The 22,418-nt window shown below is 40.2% G+C and overlaps 1 protein-coding gene across 2 annotated transcripts in view; it reads left to right on the top strand.

Moving 5' to 3' along the window:
• Positions 1 to 22,418, top strand: part of PPP4R4 (protein phosphatase 4 regulatory subunit 4) — an 80,709-nt gene that overhangs the window by 26,861 nt on the left and 31,430 nt on the right. For both annotated transcript variants that reach the window (XM_035106785.3, XM_088655343.1), the window contains exons 3-5: positions 3,990 to 4,092; positions 14,728 to 14,875; positions 15,895 to 15,968. In XM_035106785.3, coding sequence (XP_034962676.2) covers positions 3,990 to 4,092; positions 14,728 to 14,875; positions 15,895 to 15,968 — 325 coding nt within the window. The remainder of the gene's footprint in view (positions 1 to 3,989; positions 4,093 to 14,727; positions 14,876 to 15,894; positions 15,969 to 22,418) is intronic.

Below are 22,418 nucleotides of genomic sequence, written 5' to 3' on the forward strand. Positions count from 1 at the left end.
TCTGAGGCATGCATCTAAAACTGTTAATGGATCTGCTTATCCACTTAGTAATGGTGATAAGAAAGCTTTTTAAAAATGTTTCTGAAGGCAAGGCATTAAGATAAGCTAATATTCAGAGCTTGTATCAGTCATTATCTTGGAGTCTATTTGAGCAGAATGCTCTGCCTTGACTTCAGAAACAGTGCTAGAGCAGGATCCCCCAGCTTCTACAACCTTCAACATGCTCTAGACTAGCTAGAAAAGTTGAGCTTTGTATTTATAGGGCACAATCTATTTCCTTTGTGTGTGGAGGGGAGGAATCAATAACGTACATGTAGATCTCGCAGCCCTGCTCCTCCATGACTATTGGATTGTTCTGTCTAGGAGGTTTTTGCATTTGTTACTCACTTAATTATCTCTCACCATGGAAATAGCTGGAGCAGAACTTGTCCAACTGTGCAGATCTTCCTACTGGAATCAAAGAGTGTAGATATTGTGCAGTCTTGTATATAACAGCAGAAACACCCAACTCTGCCATTTCACTAGCAGAGCAGATTTCCACTTGAACAATGTAAAAGTTCCACTTGAACAATGCAAACTTGGTAACCCCCATTCAAGTTGCAATAAGACATACAAGCAAGGCAAACATTCCCATAATATATACAAGCACTCTAGGACTATAGTTCAGTCTTTTTCACAGGCTTCATCTTAAGTCTTAAGGGAGCCCTAGGATTGGTAAAAGTTATTTAGGGGGCTTGGCCCTGCCCCCAAAATGCCTAAGAGTAAGACTAAGACTGTAGTCTGTGGCCACAGGATACTGACTTAGTGTTGCCATTGGGTTTTTTTTGTAGTTGGTGGGGTGATGACAAACTAACTGGGTGGAAGCGGGAATGGGGTGAAGCGCTGAAATCCTGAGCAACAGCATTGAGCGCTGCAACATTTTGTTGCAGGACCCACTTGTTTGTAATCTGATATCATAATATACATAGCTTAACTTCTATAGAAAAAAATTGAAAATGTAGAAATGACTTTCCCTCCATGAAAACCTTAGCATTGTGAAGTTTGTTCACACAATGGCAGAATAGTTAAGTTGACTTTAAGTTTTGGGAGAGCTTTCCTGTGGTTAGTGCTTTTAATAAAATGACAGTTTCTGAGCAATGCTGAATTTACAGCAACCCCTGATTGAAATAAAAAGTGTGTGTGTGTGTGTGTGTGTGTGTGTGTGTGTGTGTGTATTTTGATGCATCTTACAGTGTTAAAACTGCTGGAGTGACCACTATATGATAGATGGTTTTAATTCAGAATCACTAAAGAGTAGAGGATCACAAATTCTGCTATTTCAGTAGAAATAAAAGAAAAATCTTCCACAGTTGGAAAATTACAGCTTGTGTAGGTGTTAAAAACCCTCTGCTTCTCATTTTAAATTGACAGCAAGCCAGCCACTTGGAACTTTCTTCTTCTTCTTCTTCTTCTTCTTCTTCTTCTTCTTCTTCTTCTTCTTCTTCTTCTTCTTCTTCTTCTTCTTCTTCTTCTTCTTCTTCTTTAAGGAAAGGCCTCATTTTTCTTTAGAATTGCATATCATCACACCACTTTTTTGCATTAACATTCAGTTTACACAAATGCTGGCTTCCTCTTTGTGCTAAAATGAACGAATCTCTTCCCATCCCCCCGCCACATCATTTTATTGGTTAAGTTCATGGAAAAGGATTCACATATATGTGTTTATTATAGTATAGCATGTTAACGTGTGATGAAGATTTTTTTAAAAGCAGGATTAATATGAAAAGATTTATCTAGTACAGAATTAAGAACTTCCCATAAAGACAGATCTTGGAAGCAATTCAAAACTTTGCTATAGTTTGAGAGACTGACACTGTGTACTTAACATTTCCATCTGGACCCCTTAATTTTTTTAAAATACGTGTGAATTTATTAACAGAAACATGAACATGTGAAAGTGCCTTATACTGAGTCAGATAGTTAGTGCATCTGGGCATACTGTCTTCAAGGTCTCAGACAGATGTATTTTCTAGTAACGCTATCTGAATTCCTTTTAACCATATACGTTGTGGTTTGAATCTAGAACATTGTGCATTCAATTTTGAGTTTTTTTGAGTTATGTGTCTCTTTCTACTACAAATAAGCAATGAGCTTATTCTCATGTTCCTTATATTTCTTCCCTCTCCAGCCCTTCAAAAGGACCCCAGTTGACTATCCCTAAAGTTTTTATAACAGATGTTATATTATTCAAGGATAATGATTCCCCAGTATGAGCATTGTCTAATACATATACATACATACATACAGACAGACAGACATACATACATACCTATCAGTCTATCTATCTATTAGTTAAATGAGTGAAACCCAATATTCTGCATAATAGCCTGCCTTATTACTGAAGAAACCCATTCTGATTGTATGTCAGGATGTAGATTGGAATCCGTAACTGAACTACTGTAACTGAATGTTGGTTTTCATCTCAAATTTGTCTACTAAGGGTATTTTCCCAGCACTCAAGTTACAGTTTCCCCCATAAGGCTCAAGTGTCAGAACCAGCTATTGTGAGGCTCCTAAAATATCATCCCATGCTCATGTTATAAATTTGTCTCCTGTCCTGTATGTAGAGAAGCCCATGGGTGAGAAGAGATTCTGGAAGGAGCAGGAGTAGACAAAGGGGAAGGGCCGTAACTCAGTGGTAGAGCATTTGCTTTGCATGCAGAAAGTACTTGGTTCCATCCCTGGCATCTCCAAGTAGGGCTAGGAAGCGATCCCTTGTCTAAGATGCTGGAGAGGCACTCCCAGTCAGCACAGATAATACTAAGCTACATGGACCAATACTCTAATTCAGTATTATGCAGCTGCCTGTCTTATGTTCCTATGTAAGCCATAGACAATCAAAAGCATACCAGCCACTCAGTCAGTAGCAGGTACTAGCCTGGAGAAGCCGGGCTTTGGACAACTCCATGTTAACAACTTGTTCCAACAAGGTCTGGAACGCAACTGAGCCCTTGTGGCAAGAATGGACAGCCTGCAGCTCTACAAATATTGCTGGACTCCAGCTCCCATTAGGCCAGGAAGCATGGCCAGTGGCCACAGATGATGGGAGTTGCAGTCCCACAGGTTCTCCATCCCTGCTTTATGGAGAGGAATATAGAAGAATCTTTTCCAGGTTCTGCTCCCTCTGGATAAAATGGTTGGTGGATGAAGGAGGAGTATCTTACTTTGAAAGCAGGGCTACAATAATTTGATTCCAAGCACTTAAAATCTTCACTCCTTTTGTTCACTGAGATCCAGCTCCAAGGGCCTTCTGGCGGTTCCTTCACTGTGAGAAGTGAAATGACAAGGAACCAGACAGAGGGCCTTCCTGGTAGTGGCGCCCACCCTGTGGAATGCCCTCTCATCAGATGTCAATTAATGTTTTACTATGTTTTTATATATGTTGGTAGCTGCTCAGAGTGGCTGGGGCAACCCAGTCTGGTGGGTGGGGTACAATTATTATTGTTATTGTTATTGTTATTATTATTATCAACTGGTTATTACAGATTACTCTTGCTTGTGGTTTCAGGGTTGAGATTACATTCTTACCAAGCCCCCTCAAGTTAGCAGTTGCTTTTTTGTGATGCAAAAATACTACTTGCTACGCATTTGGAAATGATAACACTTCCATTGGCTTGTAACAGTTTCTTGCCTCAGCTGCATGTTGCTTCTGTTTTGGTAAAACAATTAAAATGGTGTTTTAAGGATACATTGTGACTTTACTGAATGTATTTCAATCACATCACATAGGAGGTAGAATGTTTTCGTTGTGTATTGTTATGCTACTTCTAGTTAATTAAATGAAGATTTGTGTTGCATGCACTTTTAAATTAAATTTCAAAGCATTAAATAATGGTAATTTATGTATTCTAATGATTAAACAAGAGAGATATGAGCAAAAGTTTTTTTTTGTCTTTTGCTAAAGATGTTCTCATTGCAAAATACTTTAAAACAAATGTGTTTTTTATAAGTTCTGGTCAGGATATCCAAGGAACAAGCGTGGTTGCAAGTCTTCCAGTTCTGATGCGACAGAATCCTGCAGAGACGCTAAGGAGAGTCCTGCCAAAAGTTAGAGTAAGTGTAGTTTGCCTTATTTTGATTGTTGTTTTTTATCTTCTTTAAAATAATTGAATGCGACCCACATCCCATTCTTGCTAATGACAAAGCTCCCATTGATTTTAACAGTTGTGAGTCAGACCTTCAATAAAGAAGGCAACAAAAGAAAACATGTTTTTCAGATTGAATAACATACTCCAATAGCACTGTATTGGTAACTCTTTATAATTAGTGTATTTGTATGAGATTTTAGTTATTTAACCATATACAGTATGGCAATTTAAAAATGCTAGCTATCTTGATGAGATGAATGCATGTTTATTGCATTATTCTGGGATATCAGTGCTATTGGTTTCCAATAGTTGTCTCCAGCCAATAATTTGTCTACTGGTTTATTTATGCATGCATTTAAGGCTTGCTTATACTATCCAGGGCTGAGGGCAGATTACAAAGCATTTATATTAGACTTTTCACAAACTCTTAGATAGAATTTTAATTCCCTCCTCCAAAACCTTAAGCTTTTACCAAGAGAACTCCTTCCACCCAGGTCAAACACCTGCTCTTTCACTTGCATGTTTTATGTGACAAAGAACCCATTATTTAAGGAGCTGTTCAGCTAGCTCTGGGCACTCAATGTGGCCTTGGACTTGTCATTCTTGAACAATAGTGCTCCATGCTGTGTTGTAAGATGAAAAGGCCTATGGAACATGCAGAAGCTTTTTGGTACACCTAAAGTAGTAGAGGGATTGCAGACAATAGTTCATCTGTGTAGACTGCCTGTGAATGGAATCCTGTTGTAGCTTGGAAATGCTTGTATAAAATATGAAGTTGTTTGAGATAATTATCGGAAGCCATGGTCCAAGTGTCCTTCCCATCCGAGTTGAGGAAGGTGGAGACTGGTGACAGTGTCTTCTTGGTGGTGGCACTATGGTTGTAAAGCAACATCCCAAGGGACACTTGAATGGTGCCCATCCTTCTAACTTTTAGGCACCAGATAAATACATTCATGGGGGGTTTGGAGCTTTTAATTAGATTTTTCTTTCTGTGCTGTTGTTTTTATTGTTTTCTGGTACACCTATGAATTTCTACTTGTATACATTCTTAATCTTACTGTTTCCTTTTGGATTTTTTTTTCCTAATTGGTTTTGTATGAACTAGTGTTTTATTTTTGTTGTGGCTGCTTTGGATATTTAGGATGTAATTCTATACTGCAGCCTGACACTTGAGGTCCTATAGGTTTAGACACGAGACTTCCTATGCTGGTGGAATGCGGCCATGACTCAGTCATCCAAGCCATTCTGCTTATGACGTTGTGCTGTCAGAAAGGCTGAAATGGGATGGGAATGTGGGCAGCATGGCAAAGAAGCACACTTAATTTGTATCCTGCAAAATAAGTTTCCATCTCCATTGCAGAGCTAGAACCAAGAATTTTACTCCCACTGATTTCAGAGTGAGGGATTTTTTTTTTAGCTAACAGTTAAAGATTTTGACTGTGCTGTATGTGTTGTTTCTTTGTTGTCAAGGATTGATAGACAGGGATCGCTTTCCACCACCCTACTGGAAAAATATAACATTAAAAAATGTTTTTAGAAGTTCTTACTGTTTTTAAATATATTTTTTATTTTTATTTTTAAATGGATTGTTTTGCTTCTTTGCTGTCTGCTGCCATGACCTCCTTTTGGGAGGAAGCATGGGAGTGATGATGATGATACTACCACTACTACTAATTATATATGGCTTCAGGGGTGGGTAAGAGGCTTGATGGGATCTAAGACAGTGAGCTCTCTTTTATCAACTCAGTCAGGTCCCCTGTTCCATGATGGATTCACAAGTGAAATGGATGCTGCTAGGGTGTACGAGACAGTGAGGGGGGTTCAAAAGAGAAGAGGGGGAAAAAAGATGGGTTGAGAGAAGAACTCCATGCCCTCCTGAGTTGGCCACTGGAGGTCGCTGCTGTCAGTGTGTTTCTGTGGCTGCCTTCATTGTATGTCCTGGTCCCTTCTATTGGCTGCTTGCCAGAAAAGTGGCTCATGACCCCTTGTCCTAGGTGAGTTCTGTGTACTTCTTGCAGGCATCTTGCCTAAGGAGCTATGTAGGTTTTTCGTTCCTGTGTGATGTGTACTCATGTGTGGTGCTTGTAAAACTGGTTGTGAGGAGCATTAGGGGATTCAATTATGGGATGCATGGGGACTAGCAGTTGGGGGGGGGGACACATCATTGTCTGCGCCACTGAGGCTGATGGAATGGGGTGGCCGTTGCATTATGCATGTTCTGTGTGTGGTGAAGCAGGTTGTGTGCCTTTGCCCCTTCACGTATGCTTTCCATGTGGTGGACGCTGGCAGAATTTTCAGGGATGTTGTGGGTGTGTCTGTCATTGCTATGCTGTTTGTGTGTTTTCTGTGTTATGTGTTTTCACCTTGTCCCCTTGGGCCAAGCACACATGGATGCAGTGGCTGTTCCATCAATGGAGTGGCAGCACAATATTAGCATAGAATTGCTCTGCCTATTTTCTCAGTCTATTCAGTCTGGCTTACAGGAAGCATTTAGATTTCCCCTTTGTTTAAATAACTCTATTTTCTTCTTCCAGCTTTCTATTACAAGTGTAACATCTACTGAAGGGTTCAGTTTTGTTAGTTGTTAGGTATGTGGCCTTCTAGTAAGGAAGTAGTAGGAGTTCTAATGATAAATTGCCCCCTTTTAATTGGCTGAGCCATGTGTGGCATTTGAAATCTTGCCGATTGAAGTTCTGGAACACATCTTAACATTTGTTTGTTGGTTCTTCTTTCATTTAAGTTCTGAACAAAGTGGTAATTTTCTAATTTAGCCCAAGGGCTCTTTAATATATTTCCAGCATATTCCCATCCACCTCTTTCTTCCTGCATTTCTCTGACTTATTTGATAGACTTTAAAGGTCATCCATAATAGTGACTGTGGAGGCTTTGGGGGAAAACAGAACAAACAGAAAAGGAGTAATAATTGTAAGTGCTTGCAAGAGCCTCAGACTATCATTGCTAATAATGTGGGCTAATCGTTTTCATGTTGTGATGGTGAGTTGAAAATTACGTTGGTTCACTTTTCTCTTTAAAATGACAAGATGAGAAGAAACCTTTGACTTATTAAAAATGTCAGCTAACTTGTCTATACTGTTGTGATATGGGTATCCTCTGACTTTTTACTGAAGGAAGAAGACTTCTCAGAATAGCTTGACGGTGAGGTCTCCCTCAGCAGAGGAGGTGAAGAGTATTTTGAAACATACTGCCTGTTTGAGTGCTATTTGGCCCTTGGGCTTCAGGCTCCCATGTAACCCTCCTCAACTCTCACCTTTGCCCTCAGCACAGAGAAAAGGTATTGAGTGAGGGCAACCTTCTACCTTGAAATCATGAGTTCAAATAAATAGGAGGTTTCTCTGGTGCATTCTTTTGTCTTCCGCAAGCGACGAGGTGAATGGGAGAGGAAGTGTACAAGCCCAGAGATTATATTCAGAAAAAAATGTGGGAGCTCAAATTTTGTAAGCCACTCAAGGATGTACACACTTACCGTAGTGTCCCTCCTTCAACCTTTTTGCATTCAGTTCTGCAGTAACAGCATTTTTCAGAATGCAATTAGATTTTTCCAATTAGGAATCCTGATTATGCAGGGTACGACAGGAGCCAGTCGAGTCATTGGGAGAAGGGCTTGTGTGGACAGGCATCTCTTCCCAAGCCATTATAAGCCCACATGTACTCTTTTGCGGCCTGGAGAGGGCTTAGGCCTGTTTCAGATCCTACTCTAAAAATAGCATCCCCATCTAAAGAAGCACTGGACAAGTGAATTTGAGATGACTATTGTTGCCATTAGTAGTATTGCACAAAGTTCAGGCTTGTTAGTACTTATTTATTTCACTACAGTGGCATCTAGATTTTTCAGAAGTATGTTCACATATTAATTTGCATTTATTTAAATATACTGTATAAACTATTCATTTGAGATTTCAGGATAGCGTGCAAGCAATCAATTGGGGGAAAATCTAAATATAACAAAATGGCTTAAAGCACAACACATTCTGTTATCCTTATCCTGCTCAGCTAACACAATCAGAAAGGTCTTATACTGCTTTCAAAATATTCACAGGTTTTCTGTAGGTACTTTCACCATTTCTTTAAAAACTTTATTTCAGTGGAGTGGAAATGGTTCTTCAACACATTTTTTTAACACACCCGGCAATAAACAGGCTTCTTACTTTGCCTGGGAATGTGGTTGATAGTTGGATAATCTTGCACTAATTATTATTTCACGTCAGTAAACTAGCTGGTCAGCTGATTTGGAACAGCCAGGCAGTGACTTGTTCTTGGGTACTGAATAGCAAGTAAACCCATGACTACTTTTGCCTCTCTTCTTAGATAGTATATCATTCTATTATGGCTATAGTCCAACCTGCTCCCGTTGACATTATTTTGTCATATATCATGGGCTGAATAATGATTTTGCATATCAGCATGGGTGGGGACTTGGCAAAAGCAGCCATTATGCCTGCCCTGTGTATCCTTCCATGCTTTATGAATCATGGTAGGGCTACCATGAAACCCCAAACTCCCCAGTCTCCCAGCTCAGTGCAGTCTTCCTATTTCACTTGCTAGTCAGGTATCCTCATAAGAGTTAGTTTGATTAATGTTAATCAAGAAGAACATTACGTGTGGTTAAATTAATGTCAGTGTATATGGTGACAGAATCTCTTGATTCCAACCCAATATCAGAAACTTTGCAAATCTCAGAATGAACAGACAAGGGAGGTTTGACGTATGGGTGTTGCAATCATGATCAAATGACAGTTAAAGAGCACTCAATCCAGGAGGCAAAAAATGAATTATTCTTATTCTTATTTTATTTATTACATTTGTATACTGCCCTACACCTGCAGTTCTCAGGGCAGCTCACAGGATAAAAAATGTGAAGTCCCATTTGTGATCATGCTTCAAACTAACATTATAATAGTCTGACCTCATGTAGTCTGGTTCTAACCTCTTTCACATGAATAGGAATTGGACCTGAGCTGCAGAAATGATTCAGTTGAGCCTTTCATCCCATCCTTGGCTCCCAGTCCTCTCCACCTGACTTTTTCAAGACAGGATGCAGTGGAAAAGGAGTGAAATGAACACCAAGACTTAGGGTTTCTTCCATAACTGGAACAGAAGCAAGGGGTGTGTGTGTGTGCCATCTTGTTACTTCCTCCAAGGTTGTCACCTATGACAAATGTCTTATTTGTCTAATGGGCAAGCCAGCACTGTTCATTCTGAGTTCCTTGCTGTTGCAAGCCAAGCAGCTGGTATGTGGGAGAAGATGCTTAGTATGCATTAAAAAAAGGACATGTAACGGTTTGCTCCCGGAATCTTGGGATTTATGCCACTGTTTACAAGCTAGTTAAATGTAAACCATTCTGAGAAGATGGATTTAGACAGAGGAGTGGCTCGTGGGCATGCTCTAACATCCTCAAATTATAATAATAACACTGGTCAGACTTCCACTTATGCAATGGGACTTCACCGTCCACTCCTGCCTGCAGCCTGCTGTGTTCCCTCAAAATCTGCTCCAAATGATTGGAGGAATGCACTGGGACAGCTTTGGGTAGTGCAAGGGGGATTGCAGGGGAGAGCAGGGAAGTTAGGCTCCTCTTGTGTAATTCTGGGTCCTGCTCTTAGGTTAATTTTCTTGCTGAAACTCAAAAGCCAAGTTGGCTTAGTGCTCAGTATGTCTTGCAATCAGGAATGCAGGAAGTGTGCACATTACATACAAGGATGATGCATTCTTTTATTTCAAAAAATCTGTATTTTCAAGGAGAAGGAAGTGAATGTCTTTGTAAATCCTGATCACTAGGATCCTTTTGGGTCAACAAAAGGATGAGTATTGCACTTATGGCAAGTTCAGTTTAAGTGAATGTGAGTTAGAGATCAGGCTGCCCAATGGCCCAGCACAAGGTTTAGTTTAGTAACTTCACTCCTGTAGGTCACAATTCCAAAGCTGCCATTGTTTTTCTTGGGAACAGAGAACTGACCATCATTTGAGACGGCTTTTGGATATCATCTGTTGCCTTTCCCAAGCAGCAACGCTATTGTACGAATCCCCATGGGACCTTTCTTCTGGGTAGGCTCTGATACTTTTTAAAGACTGTGGCAGGCAGTCTGTTGATCATTGTGTTTATTTTTATACCGCTCAATTTTAAGGAAAGCTCCAAGTGGATTACAAAAAGAATGAAATGAAATAATGAAATCATTGGCCAAAAAAGAAATCATTGGCCAAACATTGGCCAAAAAGAAATAAAACATATGTAACGTCTACATGTCTCTATAGGGTTGCCTAATCAGAAACATTTTAAGCAGGCAGCAAAAAAAAAGTACAGAGAAGATGCCTGCCTGATGTCAATAAGCAGGCAGTTCCAAAGTGTAGGTGCTGCCACACCAAAATATTGATTTCTGAGAAGTATGGATCTAGTATGATGTGCTACCTATAACAGTGCCAGTTCTGCGGATCCAAGTAGTCGAGTGGGCATAAATGAGGTAAAGTGACATTAGTCAGCTCATGCTCCTAATCTGTTGGTGCTTTCTTGCCTTTCTCCCCAATGTTCTGTCACTCTCAATTTGTTTTCCCACTACAAGATATCCGTGCTTTGTTCTATGGCAAATTAAGGGATATTTAATGGCATTCAAGGGCAAAGCCCTTGGAGACATCCCTTAGTGAAAAATCAGAGAAACTTGGAATTGTAAAATATATTTGAATCGCACATATCCAGTAAAATGCTAAAGATAGCTCTTTAATCAAGGCACACAGGCACTATGGTGAACATATTTAAATCTTCTTCCTTAAAGGTGAATAATTGATTTTCCTTATAGTTTTGTAAGCAATGACAAACCTAGACAGCATCTTAAAAAGCAGAGACATCACCTTGCCGACAAAGGTCTGTATAGTTAAAGCTATGGTTTTCCCAGTAGTGATGTATGGAAGTGAGAGCTGGACCATAAAGAAGGCTGATCACCAAAGAATTGATGCTTTTGAATTATGGTGCTGGAGGAGACTCTTGAGAGTCCCATGGACTGCAAGAAGATCAAACTTATCCATTCTGAAGGAAATCAGCCCTGAGTGCTCACTGGAAGGACAGATCGTGAAGCTGAGGCTCCAATACTTTGGCCACCTCATGAGAAGAGAAGAATCCTTGGAAAAGACCCTGATGTTAGGAAAGATTGAGGGCACTAGGAGAAGGGGACAACAGAGGACGAGATGGTTGGACAGTGTTCTCAAAGCTACGAACATGAGTTTGACCAAACTACGGGAGGCAGTGGAAGACAGGAGTGCCTGGCGTGCTATGGTCCATGGGGTCACGAAGAGTCAGACATGACTAAACGACTAAACAACAACAATAGTTTTGTGTTTCATATGTGTAATTCTAGATTGACATTTCCATATTGAGCTGTCATGGTTGTTCGTCTTGCATAGAGGAAATGATGTGCACACATTCTATTCACGCAACAGCTGTTAGCAAAATCTTTAAGCCAGGATGTTTCACTTGGATGTCAAATGTTTCAATTTTGTGCCATAAATTTCCATCTTGGTGCAGCTCTTTCTATGTATCAGAGTCATCAAGGAAAGTTGAAGTACTGCATCTTTTTATTCCTTTGTAATACCTTTGTGTAGGTTTTAAAAGAGCTTGACAGTTTATATTGTCAGCTTTCACTCTGACAGAAATTAGAACTTACTTAACATTTTATTTATTATATTGTTAACCATTTGAGCAGATTACTTTACCATTTAACAAATAGGCTGAGTGTATCAATAAATCTCATTCTACGTATACTTAAAATACGGTATGTCTTGTCTTCCCACCTCCCAGATGATATACCTCATCTAATGTGCATTTGACTTGTGTAATTTCAACTGTTCACACTGGAAGACAGTCTGGTTGAAATTGTGCAAGTCAGGTCCCAAGCAAGCCTAATAACTTGGAAGCTCTTTCAGTGGCAGGTCCGCTTGGGGTTACTCAGGTGGGCTGGTTCTGGGACTGGCAGGGATGCTCTCACAAGATCTCACGGGACAATGTGACTTCCTGAAAGATCTCATGGGAGCATCCCCAGCACTTTTAGAGCTGGTGTGCCAGTAAGGCTGAGAGCTTAAAAGCTCTTTTCTTACTGGGTAACCCCAATTGGACCCGGAGTGAAAAGAGCTTTTAAGCTCTTGGCCTTGTTTGCTGGGCAAGGTCCACTCAGCACACTAAGCTCTAGGATTGCTGGGGATGCTCTCTCTCTCTCTCTCTCTCTCTCCATCCCCCCCCCCCCACCTTCATCAGCCACTTTAGAGGAGGCAGGCTGGCTAGCTGCAGGGCAGCTCCAAGGGTTTGGCTATATGTATGCAATTTCAGCGTATACGCATAACCCTTGGAACCGAACCCCCGGTTAAGATGAGGCATTGCTGTACTATAAACATTCTTTCTATATCAAGAATTTATAGGAACTAAAGTTAAATATTGGCCTGTACATTTTAGACGTCTTTTCTGGGTATGCAGTAGATTTGTATCTCCAGTTCAGAGGCACAACACATAAATTGAAATGAGTTCTACTTGATTTGTGGTGACAGACATGCTGTGCATGGAGGAAATCACATGAATATAGAAGCCTCACTAAACAGGAAAGATACCTAAAGCCACAGTTAATGATATTCAGTAAAAAAACGTTATAATCCATTTACATCTTTGCCATACTGATTTTCTGATGCACAGGAGTCTTTCAGTGCTTTTGGTATATTTATGCCATTTATTGATTATACAAATGCTCATCATTGTGATAGACTGATTGTGTATAGAGAGAGGGCACCTCTCTAGACTCTGCATGAAGACCCACACTGTACTGCAGGGGAGTTTGGGCTGCACTTTGCTGGGGGCAGGGCAGGCAGGTATTGCTCACACTGCCACATTTCCCCCTACTTAATTTACCTCTCCCCACCACCACAATTGGAATGAGTAGCAGCCATTCTGCTGGAAATAAATGAGTTGACTCAGTACTGGTTAAGAATCCCCTAATCCTGCTCCAAGTTAACTCCGTATCTGGGGTGAGGCACAGGTGTTGCCCCTCAAACTGTGTTCCACATTGCAGCCCAATTATTTTATCCAATAGAATTTAGCAGGATCAATTGAGAACAGAGCCAGATCCCATACACAACAGAATCTTGGGAATCTTAATACATACTGGGTAAACTCTCCTCAGCTTGTTTCAGAAGTGGCTTTGTATTTTGAAGGGGTTTTTTTGTGGGTGTTCAAGAAAAAGCTTGTTTGTTTCCAAGAACTCTGTTTGGGCTAAACACTGTGCATGCAGGCTGATTGTGCTGCAGCTTATCAGATTGCCCACTGTGAATTGTAATTCCCAGCACCAACTATGTCTGAAAGCCACTTGGAAAGTGAGCCCCCATCCCACAATGCCAAAGGAAGTACACCAGGGAGCAAGTGGGTTTGGGTTTTTTTAAGAACTGGATGGCGGTAACATTAATATAAACAATTCATAGAATTGACCTGAGTGGCAAAGATGCCAAACAAGAGTGGCTCGGTTTTCTTTGTTTGCATTTTTTAAAGCCAAGAAGAGTTTCAGCAAGAGTAAGGGGTTAATAATAAAGAACAAAAGCACATCCACAGACAAAGTAGCCTAAGCAGCTGAACTTGCACATGTAGCAGAATTCCAGATCCAGAAATTAACTTTTGAGTGAAACGTGTTATAATTCGTACCACTTGAGAATTAGCTGGATGATTTTGTATTCCAAGCCAGGTAATAACATCCCTAAGATTTAAGAGTGTGACCAATACACAATATTGGGGTCCTTGCTATGATTTATATAGTTGTGTGTGTATAACAAAAGGAACAACCTAAACAAGCCAGTGTGAATTTAGGTAACAAGGATGGGCAGAAATTGTTTGTTTATTTAAAATATTTATATGCCTCTGTTCATACAATGCCCCACAGCTGTTTACAAAATTAAATTAAATTAATAAGAATAATGATGATAAAGCAAAACCAAACAAAGAAAATAAGAACAAGAATAAGGCAGATATGGTACATGAATTTTTAGAAGATTTATAGCAGCCACCTTTAATGTTCATAGGCCATATTAGTGTCAGGACTGCCACAGAACCTGCTCTTGGTGGAAACAATCCAACCCTTGAATGTTGCTGTTTATCACACCAGCGGTAAGGTCGGCCTGAATTCTGGTTTGGACTGGCCTTCCCCCCAAGAATACTGACAGTCATATATAACAGAGGTACATAACATTGGTGACCAAATCAAATGTGGGCTGGACTGTATTCTGCATACACATGGCACAATATAAAATGACCATACCCGCTGGATTGAATTTGATAGGATATTTGTGAGCATGTGGGTCAGTGAAGAGGGGGCAGAAATGAATAATTCAAAATTGAGTTTCTTCTGCCTAAAAGAGAGGATTTAAGATGAATTATTAGCACATTGCCTTGCATGCTCGTCTGGTTTTATAAAATTATGGTGCATTTTGCCTGGTACAGTACAGATAATTTTTGGCCTGACCATGCTCTTTCTTGCTGTAATGGTTATGTTTGCCTTTCATATCTATAAGCCTCATTATTTGATTTAAATCTTCTCTCCCCCCCCCCAACCTCTGATTACATAGGAGGTCCTTCCTGTTGCAGGGGTGGAAATGCAGTTAACAGCTGCTGTTTCACTTTTGACTATTCTACAAGAGGAGTCAATATCTATCCATACTTACTCCCACTCCTTCCTACACATCATTCTACAGAATCTGGAGCACAGAGATGCAGGTCAGAGGCATGACATGCTGCTGATTTCTTAGCTTGCTATGCTTTTTCTTTGCTCAGTGATATACCATTTAAAGCAGTGCATGCACCAATAAAAAAATAAAAATAAAACAATGCCATAGTGCGATCTTGCCAACACTATGTATAATGCAGTATGCAGTCGATTACCCAACTCCTGATTTTGAAGTACACTAGAGCTTTGAGGGCCTTAGCTTCAAGCTCCTAGTCTACACTCCCCTTTAAGTGATCACTGCCTGTGCTTAGGTTCAAATAGCCATGAATTGTATCAGCAGATTTAAAACAGATCTCATGTGGTGTGTATGTGCTCCGGAAGCTGACTTGATTTTGTTAGCACGGTCCAGAAGAAAAATAATGTCCTAGATAAGGAAACAGCCCTTCAGCATCCCAGAAATGTACCATTTTTTAAAGATCTACGCAGGAAAGAACTGAAAAAGCTACTGCTATTCTAGCCTGCATCAACAGATGTATTGTGTCCAGATCAAGGGAAGTAATAGTACTACTGCTCTATTCTGCCTTGGTCATACCGCAGCTGGAATACTGTGACCAGTTCATACTAGGCCACTTGCTTCTAATGAAAAAGATGGACAAAAAGCACTCCCAAACTCCAGACCTGATCCTTTAGGATTAGTGCAGGCCCCTCCAGAAAAGGTGGGTCACCATTCACCTGGGAGGGAAAACCCACTTGCTAGCGGTACTTTCATTTGGCTTAGATTGAGACTCAGTTTATTGATCCTCATCCTATCCATTACTGCAGCCAAGCACTGTTTTAGCACCTTTGCTACCTTGATGAAAAAGAGAGTTACATATCATCTGCATATTGCTGACACATCGTTCTTTAACTCCAGATGACCTTCACTCAGCAGTTTCACGTGGGTGTGTCCATCCTCATGTTAGTTGCCATTTAAGAGCTTGGTTAATTGAGGTCACAACCTGAAGGAGCTCCATGAAATAGGAATATGATATAACATGTATAAATCTACAGTCTTTTTTGTACCTCACAGGTGTCAGTAATGCATGGCTGGAAACCCTTCTTGCTGCAATAGAAGCTTTGCCAAAAGAAACCATCAGACATGAGGTAATTTTGTTTTCCTTTGAATATAACAGACAACATGAATACAGTCTGGGAAGGGGGGAGGATGTAGTGTGTCCTACAGTTTTCTGAACATTTGGCCTAACATTTTTATTTAGGGTCAAACTATGCATGCTGTTCAATTATATTTGATTGATTAAAAGCACTTACATACCGCTTAATATTTCAAAAAATTCCCAGCTGTGTGCTATTGAGTTGCTATACGGCTGCTGCTGCTGCAGAGTCCATCCATCACTGTTGTCTGTGAACATGAGCCAAAGTAGGGTTATCCCAGTTCCTGAAGCCACTCCTGCTGTTTAACGACACATGTTCCAACTTCCATCAGCTGCAGCCAGCATCACCAACAGTCAAGGATGATAGGAATTTTAGTATTAACCACAGGGAGGGAGCTAGTTACCTGTAAGAGCTCCTGTGTGACTAGGAGAAGATCTGAATTCCCTCATCCCCCTGGAGTAGTGCTGATTCCATAGGAAGGACCCAATAAATAGGTTTCACACCCCTGTGCTTGGTTCCTCTGAATATTCTCTCAGCCCTAACATATAGGTTGCTCTCAGGAGCCTAGGGAACATCTAAAGGGCGCCAGAAGCGAATTTCAATCCATACAAAGACAGCATTGGTTGAGGTGGGGGGCAAGTCAGTGGTGTCTTGCTGGTGGCACTGCATTGCGCCTGCCAGGATGGACAAGGTAGGGGTAGCTCTGGGTTGGCAAGGGTGCATGCATCTGACATACTGATTGTTTTAAAGCAAGGTTTCTCCAAATTTGGGTCTCCAGCTGTTTTTGGACTACAGTTCCCATCATCCCTGACCACTGGTCCTGCTAGATAGGGATGATGGGAGTTGTGGTCCAAAAAGAGCTGGAGACCAAAGTTTGGGAAACCGTGTTGAAAAGCAAGCATAGACAACGGGTGGCCCATCTAGTTGAATGAATGCAGCTTAGCAGGCCATGTGGCAGCCTGCCATTTTGGTGGTCTGGTGAGCTGTGCTTGTCCAGCTTGGTGATTCACATTTGTTTATTTATTTCAAAAAGATTATACACTGCTTGATTACCCCCAAAAACTCCACCCTCAAAGCAGTTTACAAAAAGATAAAGCAACAAAATCAATAAAAAATTGCAGCCATACTTTAAAACATACAGAAGTTAAAGTACTAAAATAGATTAAAATTCTAAATTGGTGCTTAGAAATTTGTGCAGGGCAGTTGTAAAGGTTGAAGGCACAAGGTACGTGAGGGTTTCTGAACAGTCAGAATATCCTGTACAAATGTCAAATATTATTGGCGTAGGAATAGTTCTCAGTATGTTGTACACACTCCATTGTAAATTCTGAGATGTGGCAGGCATCCTACTGAAGGAAAGCTGTATCAAATGAATGGTTGCACAGGAAATGAAATAAATGACAAGAATTTTAAAAAATGCAATTAAAGGGTGAAAAAACTATAAACGTTGGTTTCGGGAGGTGCAAAGCACTTCTGGCTTTAAAAAATCCACTTAAAAAAATTAATTGACTTCTTGCATTTTCTCCCTGGAAACACTGGAAAACAAGATAATATTAACTTTCATGAGTAGCGTTGTGCAGAATATAATTGGTAAGATGTTTGTAGCTTCGTGTCAGGTATGGCATGTAGGCCTTTTCATAATCTAATTAATTAGAGTAGACGAAAGCACTCTGGAGTTTCATTTGCTCTAAATGTCAAGTCTTCCTTTTCAGGTTTGTTTCTGATTTCACACATTTCATTCACAGACGCTTCCCCACAGGCCACTCCTGAAAGAGAGATAACAAAATGGGGATGGCTTATGGTGTGCTCAGACCACTATAATCTTTCAAGTGGTCTGCAATAGAAAATAACATGAAATAACCAGTCTGGTTTATTTGTTTGAGGTTGGGGTTTTTTTTAGCACTGGGTTTTAATCATGTGTCTTGTTAAGGAGAAGCAAACGTTCAGTCATTGTTCTGGACAGGAATCTCCCCCCCCCCAACCTCGTTCACTGCATCGAGACTGAAATTGAAATAAGAGAATGCATATTTATGGCAGTGTGTGTAGGTGTTGGGTGTGGGATGCAAGTATGCAGATTCAGCATTTATTATTGGGAATAGCCAGGCAGGCCCAAGGAGAAGGACACATCCAGACGTTTAAGTTACCGGTAGGAAACAGTACTTCTGCAGTAGCAGTTAAGAGAGGACTGAGTGGGAAGCCATATGGAGGGTGGGGGCAGGTCAGCCACCAAAACTAACCTAGAGGCAGTGCTGTTTTTCTAGAAAAAGAGGTGCCAGAACTCACCACGAACGCCTCCCTTGTTCTCTTAGAATGGCAATGGCACCCACCTAAGAGGCAAGTTCTGACTGAAAAAAGGCCCTGCCTAGAGGCTTCCTGAACAAATCCATACATATAACTGCACAAACTGGACTCAAACCAACCGCATCAAGTTGCAAGAAAAGAGATTCTGACTAAGCATTCGGGAAAAAAACTTTCTGACAGCAAGAGCTGTTCAGCAGTGGAAGACTCCCATGAGAGGTGGCGGACTCTCCTTCCTTGAAGGTTTTTAAACAGAGATTGGATGCCCATCTGTCATGGAAGCTTTAGCTGAGATTCCTACATTGCAGGGGGTTGGACTAGGTGACCCTTGGGTTCCTTCCAACTCTAAGATTCTATGATTCTATGAAATTCTATGAAATTCAAAGAGCTGCAGTTATCTCACAACAATCCTGTGAAGTAGGTTAGGCTGAGAGATAGTGACTGGCTAGTGAATTTCATGGCTGAGAGCCTGGGTCTCCCCAACCATAGTCTGAAACTCTTAATGGCACTCCCCAAAGAAAGAAGTGTCTCTGTTTTGCTCTTACCTGCTGCCCATCCAATCAGGCTCTCCGCGTCCATCACAAGTGCCCATGCGGCACTGCACAGGGACAGGCATGAACCTCATACATGCTTTCTTTTGGCTTCATCTTGCACTGAGTGCCACCTGCCACCCTGAGAGCAAAAGAACCCCCTGCTGTAAAAATCAATACACATTGTTTCCTACCATTCTCCCACCTCCCTATTCCTTTGTTCTCAAGATGGTGGTTCATTATTTTGCATGCCCTGTTAAACAAATCGCCAAAGGAAGCCTGTAGGTTAGGCCTGGATGCCTGGAGGCATTGTCAAAGCAGAAGACAGATGATCACTAAGTAAATAGGGTGATTGGGTTGAAGCAGAGCAGATCATGGGCAGAAAGATGGCCAGGTATGTGGGATATACAGCAGCTTGGCATTTTTCCTTCAACATATTTCTCAGACTGAGGACCTACGGAAAAATCTGAGGCTTTTTAGGACTGTGTGAAATTCTTTCAGTCCCTCTTGTCGCCTCTTAATTGCAGAGTCAGCAAACAGCAGTATCTTTTAATAACAGCTGATTTGGTGGTGTCCAAGGGCAGCATATAGCCTGGCAGCAGCTCCATCATTTTGTTGCACTGCTGTGATGCTGCAGATTGTGGAGCTCTTTCTTTTTTTTTTTTAATTATATTTTTTTTTTATTAAACATTTTATCAACACACATACAGAACACAAATACAAAAAGTAAACATCAAAATACAGAAATACAAAAATACAAAAATACAACAAAAAAATATATCATCTCTAATCCATTTTAATATTCATTGTCCTCTGGCTTCCCCAATTCCCTACTATCTGATTTTCTTTTTTATAAACTTCTGTAGCAGTTTCTAAATCATCCTTCTTACCCATCATATAGTCTCTTTAACACTTCAAAAATTTCATCTTTATATCATCTATCATATTTTCTCCCTTTCAATCTTCTATTATTTCCCTATTGCCTTAACTTCTTTATTTTCCTGGATGTTCAAAATCTAGTTTTCAAATTCATACCCTATGTATATTTTAAATTTCTTCCAATCTTTTAAAACTTTGTCATTTGTTTGGTCCCGGAGTCTTCCTGTCAATTCTGCCAATTCCATATAATCCATCATTTTCATTTGCCATTCCTGCCTCGAAGGCAGTTCCTCTTTTTTCCAATATTGTGCTATTAAGATCCTAGCGGCTGTGGTGGCATACATAAACAAATTAACATCGTCCTTGGGGATTTCTTCCCCAATTATTCCAAGCAAAAAGGCTTCCGGTTTTTTCAAAAATGTGTTTTTAAACATCTTTTTCAACTCATTATAAATCATTTCCCAGAAGCCTTTTATCTTAGGGCATGTCCACCACATATGGTAGAATGAGCCAACATCCTGCTTACATTTCCAACATTTATTGTCGCTTTTGTGATACATTTTAGCCAGCTTGACCGGCGTCAAATACCATCTATACATCATTTTCATCAAATTTTCCTTCAACACAGTACAAGCCGTAAATTTCATACCCTTCTTCCACAATTTTTCCCACTCCGACATCATCACATTATGACCCAAGTCCTTGGCCCATTCAATCATCACTGATTTTGTTTGCTCATCTTTCAAATGCCATTCTAGCAACAAATTATACATTCTAGACAAATTCTTGTAGTCTGTCTCTAATAACTCCGTTTCTAATTTCGACTTTTCTGTCTGGAATCCTATTTTTTTATCTAGCTTGAATGCTTCATTTATCTGCACATACTGAAACCAGTCACTCAACCTATCTTTCAGTTGTTCATATGGCCTTAACTTAAAGTGGTTTCCCACCTCCATCAGGATATCTTTGTATTTCAACCTATTCTCATCCATATTTGTCCTTTTAGGTTTCTTTGCCTCAAGTGGTGAGATCCACCTAGGAGTTTTTCTTTCCAATAGATCTTTGTATCTAATCCAAACATTAAACAATGATTTCCTAATTATATGGCTTTTAAAACCTTTGTGTAATTTTACTTTATCATACCATAAATATGCATGCCAACCAAACGCATTATCATGGCCCTCTAAATCCAACAAGTCATCATTGTCTAACAAAAACCATTCCTTCAACCAACAAAAAGCTGCGGCTTCAAAATAAATCTTTAAGTCTGGCAAGGAGAATCCTCCTCTTTCTTTTACATCAGTCAAAAGTTTGTATTTAATCCTGGGTTTCTTCCCCTGCCAGACAAATTTAGACAGTGTCTTCTGCCACTCTTGAAAACATTTCATTTTGTCGACTATCGGTAGGGCCTGAAATAAAAACAACATTCTCGGCAATACATTCATTTTAACAGTTGCAATTCTTCCCATTAAGGACAATTTCAACCTTGACCATACTTCCAAATCTCTTTGGATTTCTTTCCAAAGTTTCTCATAATTGTCTTTATACAAGTTCAAATTTTTTGACGTCATATTAACTCCTAGGTATTTCACCTTTTTTACACACTTCAGTCCTGTGCAATCCTCTATATTCTGTCTCTCTTGCAATGTCAAGTTCTTTTCTAGTACTTTAGTTTTCCCTTTATTTAACTTAAAGCCTGCCACACTGCCAAACTCTTGAATTATCTGCAGTACTCTCACTGCACTCTGTTCAGGGTTCTGCAAGGTCAGTACTAAATCGTCTGCAAAGGCTTTTAACTTATATTGTTTTGTACCCACTGTAATTCCTTTAACACCATCATCGTTCCTTATCATGTTCAACAAAACCTCCAGAACGGAAATGAATAGCAGGGGGGAGAGTGGGCACCCTTGTCTTGTTCCTTTCTCAATTCTTATCTCTTCTGAGACCACATTATTTACAATAATCTTAGCTCTTTGCTCAGAGTAAATACCATTAATGTGGAGCTCTTTCTTTGGTCTTTGCTGCAAGACTCCCTGGCTCCAGACCCCAGGTGCTTTAATGTGAAGCCAGGGAATGACAAATTGAAATGAAGTCAGAGTACTAGTCTGAATGCATCTATAAACAGGAATACATAGATGTGCTGGTTTTTTCTTGGCCTTTGGACTGCCTGAGACTCGTGTCAACAATTCTCATGGAGTGCCTTGTGGGAGCATTCCCATGAATTTTAATGTATTTTAATCTTTGTTGGAAGCTGCCCAGAGTGACTGGGGAAACCCAGTCGGATGGGCGGGGTACAAATAATAAATTATTATTATTATTATTATTATTATTAGGAATGAAAACTGTAAAGTCAGAAGTGGTTCTTGGTTTATATGATTCTTACTGCAGATAACCTACATGTTGCTAAATATTTAGAAATCATTTACAAAGCAACAAGCTAGTCCCAATTAGTGGGAGTCACAAAGCCTCTGGCAAGAAGCACAGAATTGAAAGCATATAATAGTGTAATATTTTGAGCTCCGATGCTCTTAATTTACTTTAATGTTGTTAATGTATGTGTTCTTAATGTACTGTGAAAAAGTCATCTCCTGGAAAGGGGTGGGAAGTGCTACTTTTGCAATATAATTATAAATGTCCTTGTCCTGTCTTCTTTCTGATCTTACATAAGGAGTACAGCTAATTTACACCAACATCCCCTTAGTTTGCATTTTGGATTTTTTTTGGAATTAACTTG

This window comes from Zootoca vivipara, chromosome 1 (genome assembly GCF_965207765.1).
Source record: "Zootoca vivipara chromosome 1, rZooViv2.hap1.1, whole genome shotgun sequence".
Lineage (NCBI taxonomy): Eukaryota > Metazoa > Chordata > Lepidosauria > Squamata > Lacertidae > Zootoca > Zootoca vivipara.